At 40.5% G+C, this 16,334-nt stretch overlaps 1 protein-coding gene across 5 annotated transcripts in view; it reads right to left on the bottom strand.

The window, feature by feature from the left end:
* The window catches only part of TGH (SWAP (Suppressor-of-White-APricot)/surp domain-containing protein), a 190,234-nt gene that overhangs the window by 143,157 nt on the left and 30,743 nt on the right, over positions 1–16,334 (bottom strand). For all 5 annotated transcript variants that reach the window (XM_087699069.1, XM_087699070.1, XM_087699068.1 and 2 more), the window contains exons 2-4: positions 13,397–13,487; positions 2,487–2,581; positions 2,266–2,369 (exon numbers count right to left, since the gene is read on the bottom strand). In XM_087699069.1, the coding sequence (XP_087555195.1) occupies positions 2,266–2,369; positions 2,487–2,581; positions 13,397–13,487 (290 nt within the window). The remainder of the gene's footprint in view (positions 1–2,265; positions 2,370–2,486; positions 2,582–13,396; positions 13,488–16,334) is intronic.

Below are 16,334 nucleotides of genomic sequence, written 5' to 3'. Positions count from 1 at the left end.
CAATCAATTTCATAGTCCATCCTCCATATAAGTGTGAAGATATGCTAGGGTTTGCATTGAGGAAACACAGCATGTACGACCAAGACTCAAATAGCAACAAACAAAACTCAAACCGTAAATGCAAAACGCAAACGCAAAACTCAAAACTCAAATGCAGAGACAAACACAAAGAGAAGAAACTCTGAAGTGAATGGATGTTGTAAATGAATGTAATAATACCCAAGGGCAGAGCAATGGAGTGTCAAAGAGTGACATCCACCAGAAAAGGATCCCAAGTGTTGTGACCACTAGTTGCAGAGCAGAAGACCACGAAAATATAAAATGTTGATCACCAGGCAGTCAAAAACAAAGGCGAGAACAAAGATGAGCAGTAGGCTGCAACAGGAAGCTACAAACGCAGTTGTAGGTTGGCTGCCAGTAAGGAGAAGATGGTTGCCAACAAGTAGATGATGATTACCACCTCCCACTTGGGTGTGAAAAGGCCAAATGCACACTGCAAAAAGTCGCCATGAGCTGGGAAGGGTTGCCACCAACTGTCACTTGGCTGATGGAGTGTCAAACGCAGGCAAGAGGAGGGAGTCTATGAGCTGGCAATGGTTGATGAACCAAATACAACACATGAGGGAGGGCACCAAACAGTGGGCAACAATTGTGGAAGAAGGTGCCAGGCACTGGAGGAGCTATGGAAGGAGTGGCAGCAGTCACAAAGGGTAGACCGCCACGTGGGTGAAGGCTGATGGCTGAAATTTGCACAAAAAAATGAGGCTGCATGGTGGGCAACCTGTCTATTTATAGATGTTGAAGGGTGCCCCAAAAAAATAGGGTTTTTGGGAACCACGAAAACTCTCTCAAACTACACACCAATTTTGTGTTTTTCATTAATTAAGCATGTTTTGGGGCTGTTTAAAGATACTAATCAGCTATAAAGCAAATTCAAGAAACAGCACTGCACACCATTCCCTCAACGTACCACACATAGAACTGAGACACCCTTGTCATTGATTCATATTGATCTTTGTAAGCCGACATCCAGTACCACCCTTAATGGCGTGCTATACTTCTTCGTAATAGTGGATGATTTTTCACGATACATGTCGGTGTATTTTTTTAAGCATAAATCTAACACATGCGCCTACTTCTCATCACAGATGTTTCTGGTGCATAACCAAATGGATCATGTAGGTTGTATGAGGAGTGATAGTGGTGGGGAGTTTACCTCCCATGAGTTTACCGAGTTTCTACGGGAGCATGGCATTTCTCGCTAGCTCACCTCTACCAACTCCCCCTCTCAAAATGGAGTTATAGAGCATAGAAATTGAACTATGATGAACATGACATGCTCTATGCCATTCATAGCAGAGCTCCACGAGCACCTTTGGGTCAAGGTTGTTAACAGTTAAATGGAGAACACACTCTATCTCAACCTAATGTGCCTAAGATGGAAGACTGACACACAAGAATGAATGCCAAACTGAGCTAGTGGCAAAGCTCCCAAAGTCCTCATCTAACTCAGACTAAGGCTCATAAGCAAGAGACGTGCAGAGAAAAAGACAATATACAGCATCTCTACTAGAAATTTCAAGTTTCCATAGGTTCACTGTTCGGGGACTTAGTCGATGCTGACTTAGAGCTTATGGATGACCACAACAACTTTTCGAAAGAGTTAGCAAAGGATCAAGGAGGTTTCTAGTTTCAGTTCCAGAATGGAAACTCTAGCTTACAGCTCCTATGCTTACTACACAAGTTCCTCACTTCCTAGTTGGGGGCACAAGGAGTCTCGCCTTCCGTCCATGTGCCATTTTTGGAGCACCTTCATTGATAGGAAGCTTCTTCTTTGCCCTTATTTTCTTTTGCAAATTGGCATTCTCAAAATGTCGCTATGAGGAGTGGTTGAAATCCATGAAGCACTTACATGTAATATGAAAAAGATACAAGGTCCTGCAGAAAGTCTACAAAAATTAGGGGCAATAAGTACTAAAAGGCAAGGGAGCTTGAGGGCTTGACAGTTCATTGCAAATAGATTAAAGTTGCTATTTTGCTATAATGACACACATCTTAGCACCATGCTTGCTGCCTTAAGCATGCAAGAACACAAGCAGACCATGATACTGAAGCCATCAACCCAAACTCTTTCCATTCCACAAGCATGTTAAAATATCCCAAGTATGTAAGTGAAAATTACTCAAATTACAAAGGTACACAGCAAGGATGCACCTTAGCAATCATGTCCTAATGCTAAATACTTGAATCCAAACTTACATCTACCTTTTCTTCATTTCAGATGCAGCTTCCTGCTTAGCAATTTCTGCAGCTGTGAAACCAAAAGTATCAAACTCTGATGCAGCACCCAACCTGGCAGAATCTTGTTCCTGTATTCAAGCCAACCACTCATTTAAATAGATGGATTCAATTTGCACACAAGCACCAACAAAGAAGCTTCAATACACAAAGTGCATAACATGATTGAGATTTATAATGAAACCAACCGCCTTTTCATCCTCATCCATAAAGTCATATGTTCTCTGCTGCACCAGTTCTGCACGCTTCTTGCGAGATGAAGTAAATGACTGAGGAGCCCAACCTGCAGAAAGAAGCATATTTGCACACTCACATTGAATACTTGAACAACACATAAAGGCATGTACCTCATGATCTTATAATACCTCCAATAGAACAGATTAAATTAAGCATCCCAAAACATGTTACAATGCCATTAGAGTAAGATGATCAATATCATGTTTCCATTGCAGGTCTCAAGCTTGTGTCTTTATGCATTGTTTCATACATTTTCCTTTTTAATAATACTAAAGGACATTGCCATACACATCTACTGAATTAGAACTATCACTTTCACTTCATCTTGTTCACAACACTCCAGACTAACCATATACTTGATCCCAAAGTCTCTAAACAGTGCTCACTACCACACGTCTTCTCTAACGCCCTCCCCCTCCCCCCACCCCCAAAAAAAAAGGCTCCTCTTTTTGAAACACTTCCAACACTACAAATGTGTTTGCTTCCCTATAGCTTGTGCTCTTCATGCGCTCTACTCATAGATTCATATTTTACCTATAAGGATTATCCAATGCTCACCAAACACCTATGCTTTGGATCTTGATACACTCACTAGTATGGACAATGTGTAGGCCATCCCATGGGCTATGTGTTGATGCCCTTTGATCCATGATATGGGTGCCCTAGGCATTTAAGTTGTCATTAAACACAGATGTTGCCCCTAGTCTCCTATACACTAAGTGACACGTAGGGTCTCAATTAGGGTTTCTTGTGGCAGTCGAGCCATTAAGGGTTAGCCTTTATTACAAATAGGCACTCTATGCATCATTAGCACACAAGTGTGGCATTATTCATTGCGGTTGCCTACCTTAAGCATTGTACTCTCTTTCATTCATTAGTTTATTGCCTCTCATTTTGTGAGTAAGGATCATTGAGCATGGAGTAATTCATTCACCATCTTTCATTCTCTATCAATTAATTGTGCAATTCCTCCACAATGGGGCTAAAACTATGACTTAGTTCTCTAGACCAGTTTACATGGCCAAACATAGAAAAGGCGGATCAAAAACTCAACAATGACTAAAAATGAGACAAATTGAAGAAAGCTCCTCACCTTGTGTAGAAATGACAAGCAAATCTCACATCCTTAATGTCCTTGAAAACCTAAGAAGTGAAGAAATAAAGGCAATGGAAGAGCCTCTATGAAGCTGTTTACCACATTAATCCCTTCTAGTGCAAAAAAGGAGCTCCAACTCTCGATCCAAGATCATCTCTAGAACATAGTGATACTTAACTACAATATGACTTGTACATGTATGAAACACTACATTCTTGGCTCTCGCCATGATCATCTCTAGATCCAACTCTCGCTCCAAGATCATCTCTAAAACATAGTGATACTTAACTACAATATGACTTGTACATGTATGAAACACTACATTCTTGGTTGTGGCCATGCAATTTTGACTTTTGCATTGAAGAACCATACACCATCGCTTGGAATACCATCCTCTACAAGTGAATTTGCAATCACAAAGCTTGTTGTGTTGCTACATATACACCCTTGTGTTCCATCTCTCAAGAAGAAATAGCTATAGGTAGGCTACCTCCCATTACCATTACATCCTTGGACATCCAGATGGGTGCCAGTAGCATTGATAACACTAGTCATTAAAGTGACGTAGTGTAAATACCCTAGGGACATTTTAGGGTTAGGGCAAACAAGTCCTATTTATCGGACTCAAGGTTGTATTGTGCACATTATTGTGTAATCACTATTCTTGGACTCTTGGCCCATAGGCCCATGTCTCTATACACTAAGAAACTGTGGGGTGGTGGTCTAGGTCACTTTAATGACTGCTTTGACCAATGCTATGAGTACCTAGGCCCCATCTAGATACCCAAGGATGTAACAAATTAGTTTGAGAATTGTATGCAATTGTGCTTCATTTGTGAAGGATTGGGAACTCGATTGGAAACTAAGACATATACCTAGAGATCTTAGTGAGTCTATGGCATGGTCCACCAATCTCTCTAAGATTTGGCCTATTCCATTTGTAACAATTTCTGACATTAATGTGAAAATAGATACTGCAATGGAGGCCAATTTTTTTGGGCCAATCCATATCGGCTCATCTCAATTTCTTGAAGGCAATCTAACAAAAGTGGTCAAGTGCTGAAATTTCAAGTTTTAATTTAATTTTATACATTTATTACTTGACGTAATTAGTGTAATTTAGGGTTCCACCACCCTTTTCGAAAAGGAAGGCACGTTTCAATAGCATTAGAAGACAGGGAGTGGTTGGGAGAGAGAGGACAAAAACTGAGAGTGGTTGAGTAGCAATGGGATGCCCTCAACATGTCTGTTTATCGAGGACTTTTTGCATTTGTCCTATTGTGCAAATATAAGCTTTCTAATTATAAATAAAAATTCTTCAGACTGAACCAAGAAGCAAAATCTAGCATCAACTGATGTGTGTGCTACTAGACATCTTCGAAGCCTGCCTTGTTGCGTTTCAAGATCCGTCAAGAGTACAACACACTATTCCACTTAGTACCTTTGCCTTGATCCTTGAGACACAAGAGTTCGCAATCTAGTTTTCATTCCTACACGGTTTGTTTGTTGCATGAGCATTGTATATTGAGTATTTAGTCATTCATTCACATTCTACTGTGTTCAGACCCTAACCCTAACTGTGTTTTTTTCAAGTTTATGCTTTGTCATTCACTTTCATGTATGTTTCTGCGTTAGGATATTTCTTCACAATGGGGGCCTCATCTCTCCATGTCTCTGGGACTAGGGCTAATATGAGAACCATGAAGTTTGTAGTTGAAGGAGTGGCTCAGAATGATTGCATTGTCCTACCTAATCAAAGCGGCAACACCTATGAAAGGAGAATTGAGACATCCCCCTAGGATTCAACCTACACACAAGAGATGACACAAGCCATGTCCACAATAAAAGGGTCTGGGCATCAGACTCGCCTCCTAGCCATAGAGCCAAGCACGCTCACTCCCAATCCTAGGAGCTAGCAACACTCCGAGTTAGGATCACATCCCAAAGGTTAAAGGTTGGCATCCCATACAATCAACCCACACCATCGCGGCATACAGATGTGTCAGCCAACAAACCAAAGTCCAAGAGTGGTGATCACACAATGAATATGCACAATAGGGCGGCCTTGAATCCTATAAATAGGACTCAGATGCCCTAATCCCCAAAGTGCTCTTAGTGCATTCACACTCAGCCACTTCATGACCACTGTGAACAATGATGTTGGCACCCATCCAGATGTTCAATGATGTAAACAAAAATGCTCTATGTAGAGAGTGAAACACAATCCTCAAGGTAGGGGGATGTTGAAGAAGACACCTAATGAAGATGGGAGCAAAACAGTCCTCCACAGCTATGTGATGATGAAGAATAACCTCCAAGCTCCGGTAACAAAAACACAAGTGTATGCTCATGGAGAAGACCTCTAGCAGCAAAATGCAGCTGTCAACTGATGGAAGGATCCTCAAGAAAGAAGGGCAACTTCTGTAGCAAGTGTGCCACTGTTTGTAGCAGCAATAGCAGCACAAAACACAGATGCAACCCTTATGAAACAGCATGTAGAACAAGAAATCCTGTTGCACTGACTAGGTAACTGCTGTGTGATGATGACAGTGACATTTAATGGATATCGCCAGCCTCAAGGAGAGAAGCAACAGAAAGACACAGTTGGCAGGCCATGAAAAGATGATAACAACAGCTGTAAGGAATGCACGGAAAGCTGTTGGAACCAGGTGAGAACGTGTAGAAGGACCAGCATGCATATCTATGATGAAGTCTGCTGTAGATGGTGGTCAGGACCTCCAGAAGCAAAACACAGCTGAGCAACAGGTCGACAGCAGGTAGCTATTGGACAACAGCCAACCTGAGATGACAGCCACTGTAGGATGCACGAAATAGGCCAGCAGCAGTTGTGATAGCATCCATCAGGTGTCTGCACAGGAGCAGCACTCAAAGAAGAGGGAGAGTGGCTAGGAGAGTGAGAAATGAAGCTGAGTGGTTGAGAGTAGCAGTGGGATGCCCATTTGGGCATTTCTTTTATTGTGAAAATAAGCCTTTTAATTATAAATAAATCTTTTTGGGCTGAATCAAGGAGCAAAAATTTGGCATAAATGCATGTTAGTTAATTATTAATGCTACCTTGATTTGTGGTTTCTCAACCATAGTGTACCTCTATTTAGAGACAAAAATGCCCTTTGGTAGCTAGAAACCTCAAGCCGAAGATTTCTCACCTAAAAGTCATTGCTTAATAGCTCTCAAGTGTGAGTAACATGCTCGCTATGAGTCCTTGTAATGATCAAATCATCCAAATACAAGATGATGAAATATGACTGATCCATCAATCAATCTGCATAGAGGTTTGGGTCGTAATTTGATTGCTAAAAGCCATAAATGTGGCAATGCCATTGACCATGCTTTGCTCAAGTAATAGATGCAATCATCTAATATTTTGATAGCAAGATTTCTCCAAGCCGTATATGATCTTGGTACCCTAAAACCTAGTGGTTGCTCCACATGGAAACATCCCCATAGAATCCAACATGCACACGAGATACAACATGAGCCGACATAGAACCATAAAGAGGATAGACATCCGATTCATCTTCCAATCATAGAGCCGCATGGTCTAGTTCATGAGCCTAGGGCCAACAACATAGGGCCACAATCAGATCCCAAGAGCTAACCTCATCAATATCCTCAAGGAGAAGTGCGACTCTTTAATGAATGTATTGAGGCAAAAGGTGGTTTTTCCACTTCACTAGATACTCAAGGTAAACAGTCCAACATGATCGTTAAGTCCTATAGTCAAGAATCAATTCGGGTTTGAGTGGAATATGACAAGCAATATCTTCCAATTGCAAGACTTCCTTAGTCAAGGTGACCAAATGACCTATGTGGAAAACGGGGCAAATTCAAATGTCTAGAGGTAAATCCAATTGGTAAATATTGAATTATTGGAACCAACCTTCCTCCTTGGAAAGGGGGGTAATAACCTAATTTAACAATAATTGCACCAAGTTAACTTACATAAATTGAAATGCACACTTTACCTCTTAAATCTTGGATATTGGACAACCTGTTGATCCCAAAACCAACGCCCCTTTCAGTATTTCTTTATCTTTTATTGCAAATTACAACTAAGATTCACCAATCTCCTCCAATAATCCAAGTACTACTTGCTGTCATAAATGACTAGCAAGCCTTCAAACCAATTTGCCCCTTGGTTTGCTTGGAGAGTTGGCCTTCACCCTATTGCTTGTGAGACAAATTTAGTCCCAAATTGAAATTGGCTGGCTGGGCCTCTTGAATCTCCTTGAAATTCTTCAATATCAACTACTAGAATTCAAGTCTTAGGCCTTCAATTCTTAGCACACATCTCGACATAGCTGTCAAAACCCTAACTTCTATTGTAAATAAGGATTTACAACAAAGATTGATTGAAATCTCTTCCTTTGATGACTCAAACTACTGGAAAATGCTGAAGCTAGATGAGAATAGGCTAGAGGATGAGAGAGAATGTTGAAGAGAGAGAAAATTCACACTTCTATAGCGAGAAAATGAAAGAAATCAGCTGCTGCCCTGTCTCGATAGCCATGAAAGCTATCCCCACTGATGAAACAACCCTCGAACTACTGTCATTACTACTATAGACTCTTCTGCACATGTTTCCAACTCTTGGAGGATCTCCTCCTAGCTAGAAATGGCCTATCAACTATTGTAGCAACAATCGCAACCCCCCCCTCTCTCTCTCTCTCTCTCTCTCTCTCTCTCTCTCTCTCACACACACACAAAAACGTCTCCAGCTTTCACAGGCGAGTTTCACCAAGTGGCAACCTTCTAATCCCATTTTTCAACATTATCCAACTTATTAGATTAATTTTCAAAATATTAATTCTTAAAACTAATTTAATAATTATTCTAGTGATCAGACATTTAATTTCACCAACCAATAATTAAATTGGCTAAGCTAATTTGTCTCCCAAGTATCCCTCAATAGTTATTGACCTTAATACATGACATTAATTAATTAATTAATGTCTGGTCTCTAATGTCACCACTAACATTAGTGGCCAATAAATTGGTCTCGGCCCAAATCTAAATACCAAATACCGCCTAGTACCTGTTAGACATAACCTATTAAAACTTTCACCTCACGTGTGCAAGTCACATTAGCACATTTAATTAACTTTTCATCACATGCTATGCAAAGCAAGAAAATTTCACATCCTCATGACAATGGTCTATAATATCTCACACATAAGCTATAGCACTTCTCAATAGTCATTGAAATAGAGTCCTTTGGGACTTTAATATACATCCATATGCCCTCCTAGATCTCTCGAAGAGTACGGTTCTAGTTACTGTAAAGAATAGCATGGTCATGGGCTGTTTTAATGCTTTCATTTCCAATCGTTAGCATTCCCCACATGTTGTGCAAGTAGTCAACAATGGATTGTATCCTTAATCCTTTGAGCTCAATGCTGCCCTCTATGCTTTTAGATCATAAACATAACCATGAATCAACATAAACAATGTATACACAATAGACCAACGCTTAGCATTGTCATAAGCAAACTTAATCTACGGAAGATAGTACTCCCAATCATATTGTTTAGAGTAGACATGTGTGCAACATATTCTCCATGGTCTAATTTATCCACTCGGTCTATCAATTCATACAAGGTGATCCTATTACAACATCCATGGAGGTGTTATTCCAAATTTTGTTGGAAACTTGTAAAGAACCTTGCTTGTTTTTGTCATTCAGCTTTGTTAAGCTAACATTGTGGATGTCGGTGCACATAAGACTCAACCAAAGTCTTAACATGCTGCCAATAAAAGTATCCACTACCAAGGCTAAAGTTCATTGTACACTAGGATGTACCTTGCTCGGCACGTCATGATACTTAACAAACTTTCTTGCTAGGCATTCCTATCATCAAGCAAATACACTTTGCCTTGTTTAAACTGTAAACCATTTTAAATTATATACTTTCCACCATCTTTCTCTCAGTAGCTAGCTTTCAAGCATCAAGATCACCAAAGCTTCTTAATCTACTAGGCCCATCTTGCACTAATTATCAAATCCTACCAAAGGCAATGCCCCTTGACATAGAGAGAGAAATCTATAGAGATTTTAGAACAAGACAAAGTATTGACATTCATAGTTCAACTAACTGGCAATAATTCCTTCTCTTCAATGGTGTCACGTGTTTGGGCAACAGTGAGTTTACAACTCTCAAATGAGATTAGTCATCCTCATATAGAGTAACACCAATAGCATAATCCCTAGCATACATATGAACCTTATAACGTTTATTCCGATCTACGATCTACCACATTAGTGTTGGATCAGTTTGATCAGTTGTACCTCAATTAAACATGCATACACACTCAAACTAATAGCGAACAAAGAATGGTAAGCATAGAGTGAGAGTATTGGAATATCACATCTACTAATATGACAATGATCACATGAAAGTACAATCTCTAAGGTACTATAGTACCACACCCAAGGTGGGTGATCGCATGGGAAAAAACTCTTCTCCAACTAGAAGGTCAAAAGTGCCTATGGATAAGAGAGCGTTCACACCAAGACAACAAAGAAACCTCACGAATACATGCTTCCAAGTACCTCATCATTGCCTCACCAAGGAATGCTACTACAAGGCAATGCCTCGGAAATAGAGGTAATAAGCTGTCAAACATATCCATTGGATCCACAAGTGGCTAATGCATGATTTCTCATCATACCCACAGTGAACTTAGGGTAGCCATTTATTATAACAGCACGTATAGAGAAAAAATTTCTGGATCATGGTTCTATCTATGCAGGAATTAGAAGCAAAGCTAACAAAGAGCAATGCAATTTATGATAGTCTATGTCAATAATCTAAGAAACATGGATACATTGAGGGATTATCCACTACCTTCCAATGCCAAAGAGTTTCCAAAGCTGAGTTTTCAATAAGTATTGCTGTAATGTGGGACTACGGTGGTAATGAGAGGATAAATCTCTCGCCTATTGCTATAGGTGAAGAAGCTTTTACTTTGGGCTTCGTAGGATTCTCAGTAGTAGCACATTCCATGAAATTTAATTGTCAAGAAAGCATTGACCTACATTTTCAACAAATACCACATCTCTACTCACAAAAATTTTGTTTGTAGAGGGCTAATACAAACGGTGCCATTTACTCTCTACAATATAACTGTGTTCTTCTATCTCTTTTCTCTCTTCCTTTCTCCCATGTTCATTTTCTTTTAGTCTTGTCCATACACTTCCACATTCGCAGCACTCTGACAAACACTAGAAGTGTCAAACACAGCCTTCTAGCACAAAATGCTACCTTTTGAAGAGGTGCCAGCAACTAGAGATGACGCAGGAGCAGTAAACACAAATGATGCAGGTCACCAGGCTGAAATGCAAGCTCATGGAGAGTAGGCAACAACTCCTGGGGGTGAGAACCGCAAAGGGGAGGTTGGAAACAGGTGCCAATTAGGTGTAGCCAATGTTAGGCAGCCTCAGTTGAGATGTCCTCCGCGAATGGGGTGTGGATAGAAAAGGTAGATCACTTGAAACCTACAAAAACACGATTAGCTGAATGGGAGGACAAGTTATCTATTTATAGAAAGTTTGGAGCCTCCCAAATTAGGGTTTATATGTGGCACACCAAAACTCTAAACTTACTCTCGATTTTAAAAATTGATTCATTAATTAACTTGAGTTTGGGGTTGTTTACTTAAACAAACTTCTCATGCATGGAATGAGAAGATTGACTATTTTCTTTGAGAAAACTAGGCTATCACACATCTACTTCCAATCTAAAATTGTATGTCCATTAGGTGTAAGTGTTTCAACTTTGGTGCTTCGAGGCAAGACAAACTCCAACTAGGCTAGTGATGTTGATCACATGCTATTGCTTTTTCTAGACTCAAAGGTACATGTGAAATTTCTTGGAGTAGCAAGCGACCTACTATTGCCCTATCTTTGAGAGAGACTGAGTACCAAGCAGCATCCTCTACCACTCGTGAGACCATTTTGCTTCAAAGATTGTTAGGTGAGCTTGGATGCGAGCAGCCTCAAGCCATCAAACTTCTATGACAATGAGAGTCGCATAGCCTTGGCACAAAATCCTATATTTCATGCAAGGGAAAGGCACATCGAGATTCAATATCACTTCATTCATGAGAAGATCTTGGGGGACCATTGATGTGCAGTATGGTAAGACAAAGGATAATTTGGTAGATTCATTTACCAATGCACTTCCTCATGCCATTCATCATCAACATTCCAAATCCTAAGCATTATGCCATATCCAAGGCTCAAGAATGGGAGTTTACTTGGAAAGGGCAGCACGTAACACTCAATGGCATAGAGAGAAAACAAGTGGAGTTAATCAGCAAAAAGAAGATGAAGAGAGGAATCAATGCAATGTCTTGTATTTTCACACTTCTGCTCTCAAAGGTGGATGAAAATTAGCAATCTTCTGTACCTAAAGAGCATGATCCATGTCTTTTCAGCCTCCTACATCATTACCACCTACGCGATGGACACCAACTCGGAAAGGGCACAACAAGCAACAATTTGAGACTAACTCATCAAGCGTGTATGCATTAGCATTCCCTTTGGCAAGCAAGCAGAGAGTAGTAGCAAAACTCTAATATAACTTAGGTAGACCAACCAAGACAGTAGATACAAAAGATGCATTTGGGATAATCTCATCACTGTTAGCAAGTTGCTCTTGAAGGTCCTTCAACCAAGTAATGTATGCATCAACAAAATCACCTTTTGTCATACGCTCTTATCTCAAGTTACTTGCACAAGCAAGCAACATGTGCTGCAGTGTGCACCTTATATAAAGAGTCAAGTATATCCCAAGCATCCTTAGCCGTTTTGCACGACCGTATGTGTGGAATGGCCTATCTCTTGTACAATAGTGTAATCAATGCATGTGCTTGGGCATCTCACCCATCCTATCCCAACTCATGAGTTGTGGAAGGAGGAGAAGTAGCTATTGATGATCCACTAGTCATCACTGAAGACGAGCTAGATGAACCTGCATCATTTTGCATAATAGGGCCTTAGGCCTTCTCTCTGTACCAAATACATAACCCCAGCAACCAAGAACTATCATTCCAAACTCCACCCAAATCAATAGATATGAATGCTTCTCTTAAAAGACCACGTACTATTCTTGGGAATCAATGACAAGGCTTGACTGCTGCTATTTTCAGATATCTTCTCAAGCTCTGGAGGCACCAGAGCTTTCACCCATCAATATTTACTATCATCCATGTGCGATCACCCCTACCCTTGAGCCAATTGAAACCATATTCAAGGTGACTCCAAAGATGCAAGAACAAAGCCAAAGTCCAACCTAGGTTCTTGGGATCATGAATTTTATTCCTCTGCCCCTAGTGGCTTTATATGGCATATACTAACAATTTTCAGATAAGAGTTTACTCCCACCAAAGAGTTTTCTTGTAGATTCTCCCTTCAATCTGTCAATAAAATCTTGTAGCCATTGGTCAGAGTTTTTGATTGAGGTCATGGTAATTAGACTTACAGGCTAAAGCAAGCCCCCACAAGATACTTGATAAGAATTCTAGATATCATGTTGTATGTAGAACATTTTTTATTGTTTATGCTAACATGTTGTTGCATGACTTTTAAGAAATATCAAGACCTCATTTCCTCTGTTCGAACAAAAGTTACTGCTCTTTTTTGGGGGAGAACATGCACATATGATTGTCACAAAATCAAAACCCATTTGTTCACCTTACAAACCAAACTTTTGCAGAATTTTCCTGCAAGGGAGAGAACCAAACCTTCCTTGGATCCCACTGTATTATAATAGCCTGCTGAAAATCCTCCTGTAAAAGCTCCATGAAATCGTCGACGTCCTTCTTCATCAAAAACCTGCAACCATAATATGTCAATTGTTCTTCACTTTGGCAATTGCTCACTGTCCCACTTGATTTCAGCTACGGATTCTTGAAACACAATTTATTATCTTTATAGCAACAAATTTGTCTTCTGCAACAGCAAAATGTTTTACTCCACTGACTACAGTCTCAAGCAAAAGACAGAAGCAGTACCACAATGAAGGACTTGATGCATTGTTACCAGGTTTCTTTCCTTGTACCACTGATTGATGATGACATCATTCCAAACTTTGTGGAAAGACTCTCAAATTCCCTAATGGGTGATATTGAGCACAAAAGGAGAACAGTTGAGAGATTTTCAAGCAGGAACAAGGAAAGTTGCAGATGCAGAGATATTGTTAATGCAAACAAGAAAGTTTCTCTAGTTGCCAATGTCCCCCACTCAGCAAAGCCATATTGGCAAGCCCCCAAAAGTGTCAAAGGACGTAACACAGAAATGAATAAAATAGTTTGAAATCTACATCCATGATTATTAATTTGTTTCGAGACGGCTCCAAGAGTTTCGACAAAGACTGCAGTTCCACATGGCACCTTGGCCCACTAGGATGTATCTTCCCTGTATCAATATGCACTCTATGTGGGGGGGCTGTAAGAGTACAGCTCATGTGATGAGACATGTTTGGCAAAGTTTGTCTTCAGACAAAGGATTGCCTGTGATATTTTTCTTTTGCATTGCTCATTTGTATTATGTCTCCATGACATCAAGGTGGAAATTTTATCAATCTCTCGTACAAGAGGATGTTAGTTAGGTGTGTGTCCTAGGCTTTAGGTGTGAGAACAGGAAGAGATCAAAGCTCAGCTGAGAGTTGAGTAGAAAGTGTAGAGTGTGAGAGCACGACACCCAATTCAATAATTTGACGTGTAAGGTGCAAGTACAAAGTACAACCCTTAAACCTTAGGGTTGTAAGAGGGTGTTCACACCCGAAGTGTGTGAAACACGATAAGTGCCCAAAATTGTGTAACATAGGCACATAAAATAAAGGGAATAAATCTGGTGGAAAAAACCTCTCGTACGGAGAGTAAAAAGTGCCCCAGTGTCCCACTGAAGATCATCGACACTCCTCTGTGAGGCATGAGTCAAACCCAACAAACCCCCCTGGAGTGAAGAGTGATCAAAATACAAGGGTCATCCACCAAAGGAGATCAAATTTAAAGCACTGCGAAATGCTTCAAATTTGTCACGAGAAAGAGCTTTGGTGAAGATGTCTGCCACATTACTGGTGGTAGGACAATAGACAAGGCTGATATCTCCTACATGTAGCCTCTCTCTGACAAAGTGATAATGGATCTCAATGTGCTTCGTGCATGCATGAAACACTAGGTTCCATGCCACTGCAATGGCACTCTGACTGTTAGTGAACAAAGGAGTAGGCTCCGTGACAGATACATCAAATCAACTAGCAAGCGTCTAAGCCATACACATTCAACTGTGATAGTGAAAGCTGCCTTGTATTCAACTTCACATGACGATGTGGCAACAGTGGATTGTTTCTTGCTAGCCAAGAGACACAGATGAGCCAAGAAAGAAACAATTGTCACTAGTGGAGTGACGAGAATCAAAATCACCAGCTCAATCAGAATCAGTGTAAGCATGTAAGTGCAATGGTCACCCCTTGGTATAAAGCAATTCAAGAGTCCTAGTACCCTGCAAGTAACGAAAAACACACTTGACAACTTGCCAATGGGACATGCTTGGCTAATGCATATATCTGCTCAGGGCTAAAACCACAAACTGTATGTCCGGCCTTGTGTTGCATACGTAGCTAAGGCATCCAACTACTGGAGCATATGTGTGTATATCAAACAAGTCACTGTCATCATGCAATGACAACTTCAGTCCAAGTTCCATTGGTGTACAGACTGGCTTGCAATCCTATAAGCCAAACCTCTCAAGAAGTTTACCAATGTAACTCGACTGTGATAAACCAATGCCTCTAGCATCATGAATGAACTGAATGCCCAAGTAATATTGCAAAGGCCTCAAATCTGACATGTCAAAAGTTTGCTGTAAATTTTGTTTCTGAAATCTGATCAACATGTGTCCCTACAAGCAAAAGATCATCAACATATAGACATCTGACAGCAAGGATCTCCCCTTGCCTAGGGTTTCTAGAGTCTGTCTCACAACAGAACGCTCGCGGCCGAACCCACTAGGATCGTCTCAAGCCATATAAAGCCTTTTTCAGCTTACAAACCAAGTGTTCGGATCCCTCACCTGAAAAACCAATGGGCAGCTGTACATACGCTTCTTCTTGAACTTCACCATGTAAAAATGCAATCTTAATATCAAGTTGGTGCATAGTCCAACCATGATGGGCAGCCAAAGCAACCATAGACTGAATGGTGGTCCTGAGGGATGTAAGAGCAAATGTCTCCTCGTAGTCAATGCCTTTCTTTTGAGCATAGCCTTTGGCAACAAGCCTGGTCTTATATTTGTCAATGGATCCATCTGCATTCCTTTTTAGCTTATAGACCCACTTTGTACCGATGGCTTTCCTCCCAGCAGGCAAAGACACTAAATCTCATGTTTGATTCTTTATGATAGAATCAAACTCAACTTGCATTGCTACCATCCAATGCACACTATGTTGTGCATCCTCAAAACATTCAGACTCCTCATCAAGCGTATCTGCTACTGTAACAAACTCCATGGTATGTGCACCATCATACATAGGAGTTTGCCTTCTAGTATGACCAGCAATAGGAGCATCCAAATGACTATCTTTCATAGTCTACAAATACCATCTAGGCATTTGCCTAGCTTCTTGACTGTGTACAAGATCTTGCTGAACTTCAAATTTAGCACCTTGCTGAATATTCA

The sequence above is a fragment of the Lygodium microphyllum genome, chromosome 18 (genome assembly GCF_053477565.2).
Source record: "Lygodium microphyllum isolate KBCC chromosome 18, Lygodium_microphyllum_v1.1.10, whole genome shotgun sequence".
Taxonomy (NCBI): domain Eukaryota; kingdom Viridiplantae; phylum Streptophyta; class Polypodiopsida; order Schizaeales; family Lygodiaceae; genus Lygodium; species Lygodium microphyllum.
Note: the sequence above shows the minus strand (reverse complement) of the source record. Positions and strands in the feature narration are given on the sequence as shown.